This window comes from Rutilus rutilus (genome assembly GCF_951802725.1).
Source record: "Rutilus rutilus genome assembly, chromosome: 1".
Classification (NCBI taxonomy): Eukaryota; Metazoa; Chordata; class Actinopteri; order Cypriniformes; family Leuciscidae; genus Rutilus; species Rutilus rutilus.
Window position 1 is genome coordinate 43327115 of NC_140209.1, and position 17488 is coordinate 43344602.

Below are 17488 nucleotides of genomic sequence, written 5' to 3' on the forward strand. Positions count from 1 at the left end.
TAGACTGTCTGCTGGTCCCTCAACAGACATTCTACTGACTATAAGTAACTTAAAATAACTACATGTCAACTTATTCTACTAACCTGAAACCTACCTAACTCTAACTCAATAGTCTACTAGTACTTTAATGAGAGTTAGTTGACATGCCGTTACAAAGTTACTAATTAGTCAAATGTGTAAAGTGGGCCATTGAAATAAAGTTTAACCTTAGAAAATATGTGACCACCATAGGCGCCATCTATAGGGGTATATCACAATAAACATCTGGATGAAGCTGGCTGTCTTCTTCAGGCTTGGTAGAGCATGAGGGATAGAGGTAGAATGGGACGAGGAGTGAAAGAAAGGGCAGGCTATTTGGTCAGGGGTGCCCAATAGCACAGCAGAGGGCAGGGCTGGTCAGAGGAAAGACAAGGGTTTCCAGAGAATAAATAAAGGCCAGGCGGGCAGATTGGCCAGTGGTGCTGCTTTCAACTAAGGCTGCTTGACTCTCACTTCACCTGTGTGCATTTCTGACTGTCCGCCGTCGCCAAGTCTGTCTGCCAACATGCTGGTCCGGGCACTCCTGCAGACCTCACTGGTCCTGTGGCTGGTACAGAACACCATACAACTAGGTAAGAAGGTCTTGTTGAAGAGGCTTGAGGGTGGGTGGAAGGATAGAGAAACGAGGAGAATTTGTGAATGCAGGAGTGAGGAGAAAGAAGTGTAGTGGTTTGTAATGATATTTGAGCACACATGGGGTCAAATCATTGTAATTATGACTGAAAGTGAAACCAGATTCATTTGAAATGGGACTACTTATAATGGAAAAGAATCGGTCTGGTAACACAGAGGTTGTATGGTTATAATTCCTGGGCTGACTCGTGTACTCAAGCCCTCCATTGTGCATTTCAGGGAGGCCCTTAATTGGCTTCAGATATGATGTGTGGTTTTGGTTGCTGATAAAATATATATTTTTATTTTAACTGGCACTGTATAGCAGAGCAATACGTAGTGATTATATGTGTCATTAAGTGGAGAGACCTTTGTTCAATGCTTTTGCTCTCTGAAAATCACTTTGAATGTCTGACAGTCTGGACAAACTGACAGTTTGGTAAATAAATTTAAATATGCATGAAAAGGTCTATTAAAATAAATCAAATCAAAATCAAATCAAAGTTTATTTATAAAGCACAGTAAAAACAACAATAGTTGACCACTGCTGTACAATGTACATAAATGATAATAAATGATTTTACTAAAATAAAATCAAAAGAAACAAGGAATTACTATGTATGTATGTATGTATGTATGTATGTGTATATATATATATATATGTGTGTGTGTGTGTGTGTGTGTGTGTGTGTGAGTGTGTATATGTGTGTGTGTGTATGTATATATATATATATATATGTGTGTGTGTGTGTGTGTGCGTGTGTGTGTTCTATACTACATAATTCAAAATTGCAATTACATTTTAACACCCTTTTGTATACATGTCTCACCCACTAATGTCACTCTAGATTTTGTCGCAATGCAGGATAACTGAGATCGGTTTGCATTTGAAACTAATTGGATCGCTGAACAAAAGTAACACTAACCTTTTTTAACCACATCTAGCCCATATGGACTGGACTTTTTATTTAGATTCACCGTGTGCTAAAAACATATATTTAAACACATAATACTCAAAGTCAAAGTTATATTATGAAACTATGAAAATTTGGGGTTTTGAAATTTTAACATGATGTAATTTAAATGTAAAAGTTTTGCATATACCACTACTATATGCACTATATTTGATTAACTAAACATACAAATTTTAGGTTTAGGTCAATCCTTTTCCCCATATAATATTGCCAGTCCTTTGATGACTGATGACTATGACATGAAAACACTTCACTGAGGTCTGGTGAATCAGCCCTTGTTAATTAAATGCTTGCTTTTCTTGGAAATACCCAAACAATGAGAAAAGTATCTGTGTGACAGATCTTTCTACTTGTTTGCACTTTGAATGATATATATCAATACTTGACAGACAATATATATATGTATTTAGTCTGGGCCACTCTTAATAGGACACTACACTGTTATCTCAGTCAGCATGATACTGGTTATATGTGACCCTGGATCACAAAACCAGTCATAAGTCGCACGGGTATATTTGTGGCAATGGCCAACAATACATTGTATGGGTCAAAATTATCGATTTTTCTTTTATGCCAAAAATCATTAGGATATTAAGTAAAGATCATGTTCCATAAAGATATTTAGTAAATTTCCTACTGTAAATATATAAAACATTTCTTTTTGTGAGTGAATGCAGCACAATCGCGAACGTAAATGGACAACTTTAAAGATGATTTTCTCAATGTTTCCATTTTTTTGCACCTTCAGATTCCAGATTTTCAAATAGTTGTATCTCGGCCAAATATTGTCCTATCCTAACAAACCATACGTCAATGGAAAGCTTATTTATTCAGATGATGGTATTATGTCATCAAATGTTTAGCCAACAGTCCTGTTTGTTCCTCAGACTAAAAGGTGTCTAGAAAATGACGGCATAAAATGCACACAACGACTGTATGTTAAATGTCTGAAAGCTCTGATAAATAGAGAAAAAAAAGTTTGCAGTATCCGCTACAGCCTTCATAAACCTGACCGCAGCTTGAATGCTCGTATTTCATGTCTGAAGATCAAAACCTTGGACCTACAGGTGACAGCAGTGGTCAAAATTTGTCGACCTCCTGTCAGAGCTGACTTTATACGACCCATGCACAGTCAGTACACTTTGTCCTATTGTGTTTGAGCATCAATGGAGGTCTGTTCCAAAAATGTGGAGAGGGTGGAAATTTGCACTGCTAATCTCTTATTAGATGGCACCGTTTCTCAACCATGGAAGTTTTATAGGCCGATTCTAAGAAATCAAACAGGAGTCTCAAAGAGAAGACAAAAAGAGTCAAGCTTTGTACTCTACACACATAACATGTGCATCAGGAAATGCCGAAATCTATTTGACCACCTTTTTTTTTTTTGACCTGCCACTGCTTTACGACCTTCATGACCCCTGACTTTAAAAAGCATATTATGTTGATAAAATGTTATCAGATTGTAATATGTCGACACATTGATATCTTATTCATGTGCCACAAATATGTATACATAGTACTCAAAGGTTTGCCAGAAAACATGGTATCATCATGGTAAATGTCCAAAAAAGATGGTATTCTATGGTTATTCTTTATTTCTATCTTTTAGGCTCAATGCATTTACACAGTTTTTATTCCCCTTGTCTTAAAGGAGTTAGGCCACAGACAGGAGCCCTGGGAAGATTGGCAAGTCGAGGTATATTGCAGTTTTTCATTTCTGTATAGATGTGGTGTATCTGTGATATATTACAGAGGGTTAGAAGTCAGAGCATTACATCAGATAATGAGTTTCATTACCAATCCTCACTTCTTTGTAGGTCCTGGTATCGGTGCAAAGACCGGAGGTAAGTCTGTCTGCCTGAATCTGATGGATGCTGTTGAATCCAATTAGCAGTTTGCTTCTGTCAGTACAACGGTTATCTTATCTTACTTTCTTTCATTTCTGTACTGTCCTATGTCCAGTGGCTGGTATTCTCGGAGCCCGTGGCTATGGGGCGGGCAGGCAGGGAAAGACAGGTGGTGAGTCCATCAACCTCTTATCAAGCTGAGATGAAAATGAGAAGAACAATCAATATATCAATAAAGGTTTATTATTAACATTTGAGTAAAAACATGCCAAAATACACAGAACTGATTTGGAAAAGGAAAGCCAATGAGACAGTTTACTAGGGTGTTTATTTATAAACTGTGATTGTCAGTCTTTTGGATTCTGTCCAAAAGCAAACATACTTTTTTTCGCCCCAAACAGCTGGCCGTTATCTTGGAGGTGAATTCATCTATACTCTTCTCTTTCATTTTGTGCACACATACCTTTCAAAAGTTTGGGGTTGGTACGATTTTTTTACATTTTGAAAGAAGTCTCTTAATCGTACGGACCCCAAACTTTTGAACGGTAGTGTAAAATGCATGCAAACATGTTTGTGTGCAATAAGCCTGGGTTATTATGTGCATATGGGCTCAATGTGTGTGTAGTATGTGAAATGATTATGGTATCTGTTAGGGGCAGCATACAGACCCACTGCGATCAGAGGAGGCCTGAAACAAGGATATGGAACACTCGGTTATGGAGGTAAAACTGTCATTCCTAAATAACCATACATTTTACATCTGATGGATTTCTTATTCTTGCATTCATCACCATGATCCTACTATTTTGGTCTTAGCCGCAAACCTTGGAACTGGATTTGGAAACGGACAGGGAACCGGCCTTGGAGCTGCCGGGCTGGGACTCGGAACAGGGTATGGCCAAGGCAACGGGCTGGGGGCAGCCTTGGGTTATCCAGCAGGGAAGCTTGGAGGAAGAGGTGAGAGCTGCTCATTTGCTTTGCATTCAGGATACATAATTACTCTTGCAGCAGACTTATTTCCTGTTTGATTTTGACATATTTCAATTTCATATTTCATATTTCATATTTCATATTTCATATTTTCATATTTCATATTCCTAGGTTATACCAATAATGGTTATGGACCACAGCTTGGTGAGTGTGCGCACCATAACGTCCCAAAAATCAATAAACATTATATGACACATTCCAGTTTAATGCCATCATTGTCATACCCAACGTTGTGTAGCAGATTGGATCTGATCTAACCAATCAATCACAATTTAACCTTGCACTGTGATTAAAATCTTTCACACTTAATGATATATGCTGTCCATTTGCCACCATTAGGTGTCATATTTTTGAAGTCGTGTGGGAGTGAGAGTTTATGTGTCAGCTTCCACTAAACAGGCATTTATTTCTTCTTTCTGTAACCTTGACATCTCTCTTGTCTTGTTGCCAGGTTACGGTGCAGGAGGATACCCCGGCGCTGGACGCGGTATGTAAACTCTCCCTGTTGAAGCATTATGAAAATGTTTGTGTTTAAACTCAGGTGTCTGAACAATGTTTCGTCATTTTCTGAGGCTGCTACAGCAAATGGCCAGCTTTATCCACTTTATTTCAGGAAGCGGTTGGATCTTTTTGTTCAAATAATATTTTATTTATTTCAGATTTCTACAGTAATGGGACTGTAAAGGGAAAATTTGTCACCAGATGCTAGATTCATTTTTTTCACTCATGATATAGCAGTATTTCGTAGTAATTTAGGTGCAGCAAATTTTTGTTTATTTGAACCCTTGTGGCATTTCATAACAAAGTTATTCTGCAATTTTAGGGTTACTTATTTTACAGCTACTCTTGAAAACTATTATTTTAATTAGATACATTCAACAAAACTGAAAAATATAGGCCAATGTTTTAATTAAAATATATGTTTTAAAGGGTTAGTTCACCCAAATATGAAAATTCTGTCATTAATTGCTCACCCTTATGTCGTTCCAAACCCTTAAGACTTTCATTCATCTTCGGAACACAAATTAATATATTTTTTGATGAAATCTGAGAGCTTTGTGTCCCTCTATTGACAGCTACACAACTACCACTTTTACGCTAAAATAGTTGATAAAGAGATTGTAAAACGAATCTATATGAATTTAGCGGTTTAGTCAAACTTTTTGCTCCAAATCACAGATTTAATTTAATTTAATTTAAACTTTTATTCACATATAAACATTCATCAACTCACACATCAGTTGTAGTAAACAGAAGCTCAACATGTTCACTTGACGTACGAGAACCGATGAGGTTCATTCTTGTGTGTTACGCAGTATGTTTGAGCTTCAGTCGCACTATCCCTTTAATAAATGTTAAGTTCATAAATGTGCAAAAAAAAAAAAAAAAAAAAAAAAAAAAATGCTGTAATTAAAAAAAATATTGCATTTTAGATCAAGCTATTTCAAATGTGATCTTTTGACATTGCATGTTATGCAGTGCATTGCATGACCTCACTGATCAAATAAATAGGTATTGAATACAATAAATATTACTTTTAGTGCCTTTTAATAAGCTGCTGGCCTTAATTTTTAAATGCTGAATGAAGTAGGCAAATATTTTTCTTCAGTTGTTGACTGCAGTACCTTTATGTGCCACTGATGTGCGCTGCAACCCGGTAAAACCTCAGATGTGATTAATTTGCATTGCGTTTGTCGACACTTAATTGTTTTCAGAATCATTTATATACTTTTATCATAGTTTTACTATATGCTTGCATGCATGCCCCAACCTCTCAAAACTCATTTTAGTGCTTTGGAAAAAGTGATGCTGGTCACATGATTTAATGTTGTGGATGTGCTAGTGAGAGAATTTGCATACGTGCTATCAGGTATAGACGTATTTGTATGTATTTGTATTTGTCATGGGTGCACTCGGTTTGTAAGTGTTATGTGTGCACAATCTAAACGTTTAAATGTTTACCCTAAGAAAACCTTGCTATGACAAGTATTGCTGGAATATTTAAGCCACTTTCTTTGTTTGTTGTTTAATTGCAGTAATCTTGTGTGTGCTTAGCAATAGCATCTGTAATTAGCATTCTGGGTTGATTCAAAGCTTATTCAGATTTGTATGATATGACCGGTGTTTATGCTGGGCAAGGTGTGAGAGCCAATGGTAAATTGTTCGCTTTTCTCTGTTCTAGCTGACCATTACTCAGTGTTTATAATATACATGCTTTTACAATAGCTAGATAACAAAAAGGCCCATCCCCTTCCAGATTAGATGTTTCAAAGCTGTGAAGCTGATTTTGTGATCTTCAGGATATGGTGTAGCAGTTTTGGCACACCCAAAAGGCAAGGCTCAGAGCCATCAAAACTGGGCAAACCTGCCAATCTTCTCCAGAGTTCCTGACTCATTCTTCTTGCATTTTATTAGGGATAATTGCTGTTCACAGAACATCAAAATTCACATTCATACATCTATAAACTAAACTGATAATCTCATGAGAGTAAATATGAGAAATGATTTAGAACAATTTTATCTGAAACAGAAGAGATAAAATAAGGTAGGCCTACATATACACCGCAAGAAATTATATTCTTCCTCAGTATATTCAATCATATTGTTTTATTGTCCCTTCATGCTCATTTAAGCATTTCTTGGCTTGTGTTGTTGACGTTTGGGCCTGACTCCACTGTCTCTGTGCTGCTATTTTTGAAGATTTAGAAAGTGATAGAGCATAAAAAGGACTCATCATCATCATCATCATCATCAGAGGTCTTCAACCCTGCTCCTGGAAACAAACTGTCCTGCAGAGTTTAGCTCCAAACAATCAAACACACCTGAACCAGCTAATCAAGGACCGCGATTGAAAATAACAGGCAGGTGTGTTGGAAATAAACTTTGCAGGACAGTGGGTCTCCAGCAGCAGGGTAGAAGACCTCTGATCTAGATTCTCAGGTTCAGGTTTCAGTTTTGTTGTCCAGCCTGCAGAGGGAATGTTATTTTGCCTATGCAAAAACAATTGGAGGATGTTTGAATCGGCGGGTATTACAGGCCTGAATCAAATGCTTCCCATACAAAACACACACACACACACAAATATAGTGTTCTCACTTGCTCATCAACAACAACAAAAATGTATAGGTCCTGTAAGTCCTTGTTCCCCCTCTGGATAAAACTGTTTCAGATAGGACAAGACAAGTGCTGAACAAACACTGTAAACATTTATATGATCAAGAAGTCATGATAACATAACTCATGACAATAATTTAAGCTATTAAAATTTTTTATAAGTTCAACTCAATTTTTCAAGTCAGTTTAATATAATTTATGTTGAAATGACTCCGCTAAAATGGATCATGAATTTTTATGACATCACCGCGGACTTCAGCTTCTCATCACATCTTCAGTCCAATCAAATGCTCTCTAGAATCTAAAGCGTCCCGCCCCCTATATACTATAAATACCACCTGTCGACCGGCGTTGACACATCAGAGAGCAATATGGGTTGGAGATACGTGTTTGGTTGCTCAAACGCTCGAGTTTAATTCCATTTTCCAACTATATGTTGGTTAAGAATGAAGTGGCTAGAATTTATTTATACCTCTACTCTATTGAATCCAACGTATCATCAGTGCTTGGATAGTGCTGCAAAGTATGAATTGCAGTCTGTAAGGTAAAGTAAATGCTATTGGCTATTTGAAAAGGAGGAGGAGCCATTCAATATGTCCCGCCTTCCTGTTTCAGTGGAAATTACATCAGCTCATCATACAAAGCTGTGCATTCCAAGGCACTTCAGTGGGCCTTTAAAGTTAAAATAGGTGGACTTTTTTTTTTTTTTTTTTTTTTTTTTTTTTTACAATGTATTAGCCGTACAGACAGATTTGAATGTTAGAAAGGTTGCTGTTCTTGTGAAACTCATGAGGATTTGCTTGATTTGAAAAGGCCCGCTTCTAGTGACAGATTTAAGAGGTTATCCTCCACTAATGTCAAAATATCCACCTTATTTTTCAACGCAGAAGTAAGCTATTTCCTGTGAATGTACAAGGCTTCCAGTTCATTAGCCACTATGGGTAAATAACTAGGAATTACAAAGTGCAGTAAGCTATAAAAAATATTTGCACAAAAAAAGTGTTTTTATGATACTAAATTAAATTATTATCACTTTACAATTAAGTCTCGTTTATTAACATTATTTAATGCATTTACGAACATAAACTAAACATGCATTTATTACTTTTGTTAATGTTAGTTAATAAAAATCGTTAATGATCATGTTAGTTCCCGGTGCATTAAATAATGTAAAAAAAAATCTTAAAATATGTATTTGTAAATTTTGAGATTAACATTAGGCTAACTAAGATTAAGAGATGCTGTAGAAGTAACTAATTAACTAATTAGCCAATTAACTAGTAACTAATGTTAAAGGGATACTCCACTTTTTTTGGAAATAGGCTCATTTTACACCTCCCCAGAGTTAAACAGTTGAGTTTTACCGTTTTCGAATCCATTCAGCCGATCTCCGGGTCTGGCGGTACCACTTTTAGCATAGCTTAGCATAGATCATTGAATCGGACAAGACCATTAGCATCTCTCTCAAAAAAATGACCAAAGAGTTTCGATATTTTTCCTATTTAAAACTTGACTCTTCTGTAGTAACATCGTGTACTAAGACTGACGGAAAATGAAAAGTTGCGATTTTCTAGGCTGATATGGCTAGGAACTATACTCTCATTCCTGCGTAATAATCAAGAAACTTTACTGCCGTACCATGAGTGCAGCAGGCGTAATGATATGACGCAGCGCCTGAAAATAGTCCCCAGCTCGGTAACTTCCAACGTGACCGGGACTAAGTTTGTCTAACCTATTAGACCTATTTCCTAGCCATATCAGCCTAGAAAATCGCAACTTTTCATTTTCCGTTGGTCTTAGTACACGATGTAACTACAGAAGAGTCAAGTTTTAAATAGGAAAAATATCGAAACTCTTTGGTCATTTTTTTTTTTTTTAGAGAGATGCTAATGGTCTTGTCCGATTCAATGATCTATGCTAAGCTATGCTAACTGAATAGATTCGAAAACGGTAAAACTCTGGGGGAGGTGTAAAATGAGCCTATTTCCAAAAAAAGTGGAGTATCCCTTTAACTAATGTAGATAATGTTAACAAATTAAACCTTTTTGTAAAGAGTTACAATTAAATTGATAACAAATACCAGTTTGCAACATCAAGCAGCATAACATACTGTTTTTGCCTGCTATTATGACAAAAATAAGGTTGATTAGACCTAGAAAGCAGGATTGTACAGTTCCATTCAGTGCCATTGTTGTGTCTATGTTGTTGTTCTGTATGTGCAAGAGTTTCTGTTGTGTTATTCCATCGTTCTGTCTCTAGTCTCGCGGCCGTGACACAATAGAGATATCCTGTTGTACATTAGTGATCTTTGTCAAATCCAGAATCAATATCCTAGGCAACTTTGTATAGGTGTTTGAAAAACCAGAAATCATGCTGCTTCAACTCGATCGTTGTCAAGTTAACACTACTAAGTGCAATTTGCATTATGTTGCTTTTTTATCTTTCTAACCCTTGAAATCATTGCTTCCTGCTGATATGTCTGTATTCACAGGTGCTGGGCCTACAGGTGGCCAGCTCGTGTCACAGGGAGAGAGGGCCAATGGTAAACCTCAGTACTTCCATGTGTGACTTTCATGCTTTTTATAGCTTTTTAAATCTGCTGTTCTGAATTTTTGTTTACAGTATTTAAGCCATTTGCACTGAATGATGCACTGATGACCCTAATGTCACACAAAACCATACTATCCCATGAAAATAAGCACAAATTACTTTTTGGGTAGTATATTTCTCTCTGTTACCTCACTATGCCTTGAAATGTGTTGATTTTCTTAGATTTTTCTCCTGCAGACCATCTCTCTATGCTATTGCATCATTGGCAACTGCTGTGTTGATAGTATCTTGTTAGCGAACGTTAACTGGTGTTGTGATGTTTAGGTTATGGTCACGGAGGGGTCCCTAATGGACAGGGTGCTATAACCAATGGTAAACCTCATCCCAGATGTATGTGTGACTTGATTTTTGCATGATATTAATTACTGTAGCGTCTCTGTTTTAATATGATAGTTGTACTAAATGGTCAAATACGTACAGTATAGTTAGTATACAGTTCAAGCTAGGATAAAGTTCGAGTATTTGGGAGTTTTATAGTTTTATGTGGGACTGGTAGTAACTGTAGCTGCGGTCCATAGGTTTCCCCTCAAGACCAGGAGTGACCAATGGACTGAGGGCTCAAATTAAGGGTAAACGCACTCCATCAGCTTATAGCTTATAGCATTTACCTGAATGAATGCCAGTCAGAGCACATCAGATTTTAGAACATTTAAAATATTTTGTTTCAAATTCTTCTAGTACACTAACGTTCAAATGTTTGGGGCCGTTAATATTTTTTAAAATACCAAGGCATATCAAGCATTTATTTGAACAAAAATACAGTATAAGTTAATATTGTGAAATATTATTTCAATTTAAAACACTTTTCTATGCTAATATATTTTAAAAAGTAATGTGATGGCAAAGCTACATTTTCAGCATCATTACTCCAGTCATCAGTGTCACATGATCCTTCAGAAATCATTCTAATATGCTGATTTGATGCTTAAGAAACATTTATTATTATTATCAATGTTGAAAACGTGATTTGTTGCTTTTATTAGATTCTTTTACGAATAGAGAGTTCAAAAAGCATTTTTTTAATAGAAATGTTTTGTAACACTATAAATGTCTTTACTGTCGCTCTCTGATCAATTTAATGTATCTTTACTAAATACAAGCATTCAGTTTCTTAAAAAAAAAACAAAAAAACGTTTAAACGTAAAACTTCTCGGACCCCAAACGTTTGAACGGTAGTGTAGATGTTTATGGATCAAATGATCAATAGAAGATCCTGTACTTTATGTAGGTAACTACTGTTGTAATCTCTAGGCAATGGTCCAGCAGCAGATATGTCTAATGGACAAGGAGTTATGAACAATGGTAAAGCCTTCACTATTTGTCAATAAAGCAAGTTTTATGGCCTCAGTAGCATAGCTCAGTAGTAATCGGTTAAAAGTTCCTGTAAATAAATGTGATTTACACTGTGCATTGAAAGTAAAGAGAGAGGGAAAGGCAATGCATAAAAAAGATATTGCATAGATGATAGGAACTATGTTGGACTCTCAATGTTGAGATAAACCACTGTTGTGATACAATACAGGACCAGTTTTGCCCAGCAGACAGGGCACCAAGCCATCCAAAAATGGTAAACGTCTTCCATATTAAAATGTCACTGGTTTATGGCTAAATGCATGTCATGAGGTGGTGTTTCCCCCAGTCTAAAATCAATACCGTTCTCAAAGCGCCATTGAATGAAAGGAAAATATGGCCTATGACACATTAGAGTGTTAGTGATTGTGGACTGGAAAATCCACCCCTCATCATGGACTCATTGCAGCTGCAGGTCTATGAATAAGTGCTTTTCTCTGGCACAGCTCTTCTCAAGGGTTTGTGTGTGTGTGCTGGACTAATGCCTCATCTATTTCTTGGGGCTGTTCTCTTTTCTGTTCACTTTTCTTTTTATATGCTTCACATGAGCCTTTATCTTCATATCTACCTCTGTGCTGATGTGTGTCCAATGCATGCTGCATTATTTTTCTCCCACAGGCCATATGTATGGACTAGTCACACTGTGAAGTATCTTGCATGCTTATTCTGACCCACAGGCCCCTGAATGATCACAGGATTCTGTGACAGCTATGATTTTTATTAAAGTATATATATATGTTTCACAGTTATCATGTTTTGTCCACAGGGTACGGCCATGGTGCCGCTGGCTATCTTGGAGCTGGTTTTTCTAACGGTTATGGAGCAGGTATGTAGAAATTGTAAAATATTGTTTCTTTCCCAGAAGGCATTATCATAAATATTTGCTGTAGTATATTCATATTTTGGTAACAGCTGTTTTTTTTTTTTTACTTTATTGCTGATGCAGGTCTTGGGGTTGGTGGATATCCACAGGGAGTTAGAGCGGGAAAGCAAATTGGTAAGTAATGTGCATTTCTTCATTATATAGAGGAGACCGGGGCTAGTTGTCACACTGGGAAGTTGCCACAAGGGTTGGCTACACATTAAAATAATCAAAAGTGACTGTCAAGATGTGTTATGTTACAAAAGATTTCTATTTCAAATCAGTGCTGTTCTTTTGAACTTTCTATTCTTCAATGTATCCTGAAAAAATGTCATGATTTCCACAAACAATATTAAGCAGCACAACTGTTTTCAACATTGATAATAATAATAAATGTTTCTTGTGCATCAAATCATCATATTAGAATGATTTCTGAAGGATCATGTGACACCGAAGACTGGAGTAATGATGCTGAAAATTCAGCTTTGCCATCACAGGAATAAATTACATTTTAAAATATATTAAAATGGAAAAGAGTTATTTTAAATGGTGATATTTCACAATATTACTGTTTTACTGATCAAATAAAAGCAGCCTTGGTGAGCATTAGAGACTTTTTCAAAAACATTAAACAATCTTACAGACCCCTATTGACACTAAAATTCCAATATCATCTTATGTTTTCTATAGTATTGTGTAAACAGCGCATGTCACATTTGTATTGGGGCAAAATGTCACTTTGTGTCACCTTTACATTTTTACTCGTTCAGAATTTCCCTCTTTAAAATGTTTTGGTAGGCTTCCATTTGTGACAGCTTGTATGCACTCTATAAAGCCCTAAAATATTTACTGTAGTAAAACACAAATGTGACAACTACTCTGTCTTTTCCCCCATGTAGACAATTTAAACAGCGTCCAGGTGTTTCTTCTGATAACTGTTCTTGTCTCTGTTAGTACTCAAGTGAATCTATTTGTAATATCATATATTGGTGCACTGATGCATTAAGCCCAGAGTGTGGTCGGATCAGCAGCCTGCTGGTTCAGCACAAAGCCAAGAGCCGCTCTAGAGGCAAAGTGCCCCTCTAAGACCTCTGCGTTTGGTTGCTTGCAGAAACATGTGCATGCTCGTTTGTGCAAGAAACACCTCAAATTTCACACTCGTTTTTTTTCCGAAACATCTTGGTTGGAAAGTGGTTGAGAAAACAAAGAGGTACTTCCTGTGTCACTTTGACGCTTTACCAATGTTTTCCAGCACTGAGTGTTGAGTTGAATATTGTTTTCTCAGCAGGCAATGGATATGGCAGTGATGTTTATGGCACAGCCGACGGTTACGGGGGAGGTGAGTCGGACTGGATTGTTACGAGAGTGTCCTAATGTCACACTAACACATAGGCATAATTATAATTGAGTGACAATTATAATTATGTTACAGGACCTGTCTACCCATCAGTGTTAGCTGATAATACTGGCCTGAACGGTGCAGCTGGTAAGGCTGAAGGTTGTTAGTCTAACCAACAACATCGCATTCACACTGACGAAAACACCTACAATAATGTCAACACGTCATCCAGTGTTTAATTCACTCTGTCCTGTGATTATACGCAATATTATTTTACCCAAGATTGTATAAAATAACCTCATCAAGCTTAATCTGGGTAACTGAAGTATCTGAACTGCAATAGCTTATACAGGAATGGTAAAGCAAGTGTTAACATGAGAAGTGAACTCACAATGTCTGCTCTTGCAGGTTTTGGAGCTGGAGGCCTCGGAGGTCCAGGGATGATAGTGAACCCCGGCCTGGGTACTGATGCCAAGTCTAGAAAGTACGGTAAGAAAAAAGACAACTGAAGACTCAGCATCTGAAATTTACTTTGACAATTAATCAAAAATGAGATTTAATTTAAACACACTATTTACACTACAGAAGTTTGGGGCCTTTTCATGTTTCTGAAAGAAGTCTCTTATGCTATATATATATATATTCTGAATCTTTCCAGCTCAAATGATCGGTTTTCAGTCAAGCTAATGTATGTGTGTTCTTCTTTGTCTAGATATACCTTATTTGTTGTGGTTGCTTGATCCTGTCATGCCTCTGATTTGTCTAAAGGGGCTGGTGGAGTGCTTGGAGCTGCCGGATCCTTGCCTTACGGAGGCCAGCCTGTGGTCTCAGCTGGACTTGGCCCTCAAGGCAAGACTGGTGGTTATGGTGGAACTACATATGGAGGTATACCAACCCTCGGGCCAGACACTGGTCTGGGTACGTGCATCGCACATGTTTGTTATTCAAATGAAACATGCAAATCCCGACTTTCCTGATGCTTTGCCTGAGGATTTGACTTGAACGTGAAAGTGCCTTGTGAGAAAGAGAAAGAAGATCATTCAAACAATATAATAAAGTATATGAATAAACCACATATGATCATTAAGATCAGATAACTATATATAAAAAAGGAAGTAAATATGGTCTCTCTCTATTAGGTGGTACAGGTGGAGCAATGGAGCCTTTAGCAGGTAACATTGTCTAGTTTTAGCAAATATATTTATGATATTTCATACCTAAGTCACTCTTCCTTTTATTACAAATTGCTACTGATACAGGTGGAGCTGTAGGCCAGAATCCTTACGGCGCACCAGTCATTGCAGCTGGGATTGACGGTAAGTTGGTAAGAAAAAGAGAGAAAGAGAACTGGACTGTCTGATTGTGATACAGATGTAAATGTGTTTACCCGCAGTTGATGCTGGTTATCCTTTTGGTGCCGAGCAACTCAGTCTGGGCGCTGATGTTAGGAAGTCAGCCGCCAAATATGGTGAGAATATGAGCATTTTTGTTTGCATGTTAAGCATGAACATTATGCATATTTGTTTCTTAAACTTTAGGTGGCCGTTAGAATTGCATTATTAATAATTTGGAGAGTTAAAGTAACTCAAAATTGCTCAATAAATATGGTTTACCTGTATGGGTCCATTATTATTTGACCACTGGGGATTCATTGATTTATTGCTATTATGCCAATTACTTTCCTGTTATGGCTGATAAACGATCAATGTCCGATATTAAAACTGTGTGCCATTTTGCCTGAATAAATAAAATAAACAAAAGGCATCTCAAAATGAAAATGTATATTCATTTTGTAATTTTCTATAATAATAGCTTTAAGTGAGTGCTAGATGACAGCAAAGGTCATTTAAATGTAAAAATAGAGAAAATTAGCATACACTTAATATCCATTTAATACACTGCCGTTCAAAAGTTTTGAAAGAAATTATACTTTTATTCAGCAAGGATGCATAAGATTTCTATTGTAAATGAATAAAGTTCTTCTGAACTTTCTATTTATTCAATAATGAAACAAATGTATCACAGTTTCCGAACAACATTTTTTTTTAAAACATTGATAATAATGTTAATTGAGCAGCAAATCATATTAGAATGATTTCTGAAGGATCATGTGACACTGAAGACTGGAGTAATGATGCTGAAAATTCAGTTTTGCCATCACAGGAATAAATTAGACTCACAATGCATTTAAATAGAAAACAGTTCTTTTAAATCACAATAATATTTCATTATATTACTGATTTTACTGTATTTTTATCAAATAAATGAGCTTAAGTGACTTCTTTCAAAAACCTGAAAAAATCTTACATACCCCAAATGCTTAAACTGTAGTATATGCATTAAATATGATTAAATAATTAAATAATTGTTATGGACTGATAACTGACCACCTGTCTGTGTTCTTGTCTTGATCATTTCTCCACTAACATGTTAATGGCTAGCAGACATCATTGACTAAATACAAGCCTTTGACTAATAGCGAGTGTGATGACTGATCATTTCTAGGCACAGGCTACGCAGCAGCGCTGAGCAATGGTGGTCAAGGTTCCTATGGTGGTGAGTGCTGAAGTGATTTCAGTTAAACCAACAAGTTTATCTAAAGTGCGCTTAGTTACACTATGTTCAATCTTTCTTCTATAGGACAGAAGGATGGAAGCAAGCTCAGTGGCGTTTATGGGAACGGGTACAAAGGTAGATGATGTAGAAGATCTGTATTCTTAACTCAGTATATTGTGCCTTCTATCCTTTCTCATGCATCACTTCTCATCCTCTCTGTCTTTTTAGGTTGATTTCCTGGGCCATGCTGTTAACCTCGTCAGTGTTCTTTGGCCCCTTTTCGCCCAGTGTTCCTCGCCGTTGTGCAGTTTTGTGACATGTTTTTGTCTGGCATATTGTTTTAGCTTTACTTTTGTAAAGCTAATATGTATGTGTGTATGTGTGGTTTTGGTGTTTATTGTAATGTGGCTTGATGTTTGTGGATGTCCCCCCAGTCTGTTTATTTGTCTTGTCCAGTGGAGTGTTTCATGTCCTTGTGTGTCTTTGTATCTTACTAAAACATGCTAAGCATTTCATTGGCTGTTATGTTAACTCTTATGAAACACTAAATTTTCCACCTCCTAATCTGACTCCTTAGTGTTTGTTTGACAACCATGTGATCATTGAGGGTGTCATAAAAATGATGGGTGATGATGGGGTTTGAACCTGCGCTATTAGCATCAGAACAACCCAAGAGATGGTTTTGATTGTGAGGACATTTCTTTTTGTGTTATCATATTAAACATTATGTAAGCTCTCAAAGCGAGACAGTTACAAAATGACAGACTATAATATAACAGTTATAATCTTGTGAGCTCTCATATGGGTGTACATAGCGCTCTCAGTTCTCATCCGTCTACAGGAAAACCACACACCAAGCATCCTGTGTCACATTGGCGAGACACCATTTAAGAAAAATTGAATCAGGGCCATTGTTAAAGACAGAAAAATAACGATTCTGTCATCATTTACTCGCACTCATGTCACTCATTCCAAACCGCTTTCACTTTCTTTTCCCCCAAAATGTCAACGATACAATAGAAAAATACAGTGTTATTTTTTTGGTCTATAGAATAAAAGAATAAAAGTCAGTGGGGTCCAGTGTTGTTTTGGTCCCATTTATTTTCATTGAATGGTCAAAAACTGTTTAAACATTTCTTCAAATGATCTTTTTGCATCTTGCAGAAGAAGGAAAGCCAAGTTTTCATTTCTGGGT

The 17488-nt window shown here is 36.7% G+C and overlaps 1 protein-coding gene across 8 annotated transcripts; it reads left to right on the forward strand.

Moving 5' to 3' along the window:
• The first annotated feature begins 457 nt into the window (after positions 1-457).
• LOC311289349 (uncharacterized protein) lies at positions 458-16857 on the forward strand. 8 transcript variants are annotated; one of them, XM_084407271.1, is made up of 26 exons: positions 458-611; positions 3277-3321; positions 3443-3469; positions 3588-3644; positions 3874-3891; positions 4126-4194; positions 4289-4429; positions 4574-4606; positions 4914-4949; positions 10068-10118; positions 10451-10516; positions 10705-10755; positions 11438-11488; positions 11709-11753; positions 12303-12362; positions 12483-12533; positions 13684-13737; positions 13831-13884; positions 14146-14226; positions 14506-14655; positions 14877-14909; positions 14997-15053; positions 15131-15205; positions 16243-16293; positions 16378-16428; positions 16522-16857. In XM_084407271.1, the coding sequence occupies exons 1-26, from the start codon at positions 545-547 to the stop codon at positions 16524-16526; spliced, it is 1479 nt and encodes a 492-aa protein (XP_084263397.1). In that variant the 5' UTR covers positions 458-544; the 3' UTR covers positions 16527-16857. The 8 variants fall into 8 exon arrangements, with proteins under 8 accessions (XP_084263397.1, XP_084263401.1, XP_084263398.1 ...); XM_084407275.1 differs by having other exon boundaries at positions 14506-14622; XM_084407272.1 differs by having other exon boundaries at positions 13687-13737.
• Positions 16858-17488: the final 631 nt, after the last annotated feature.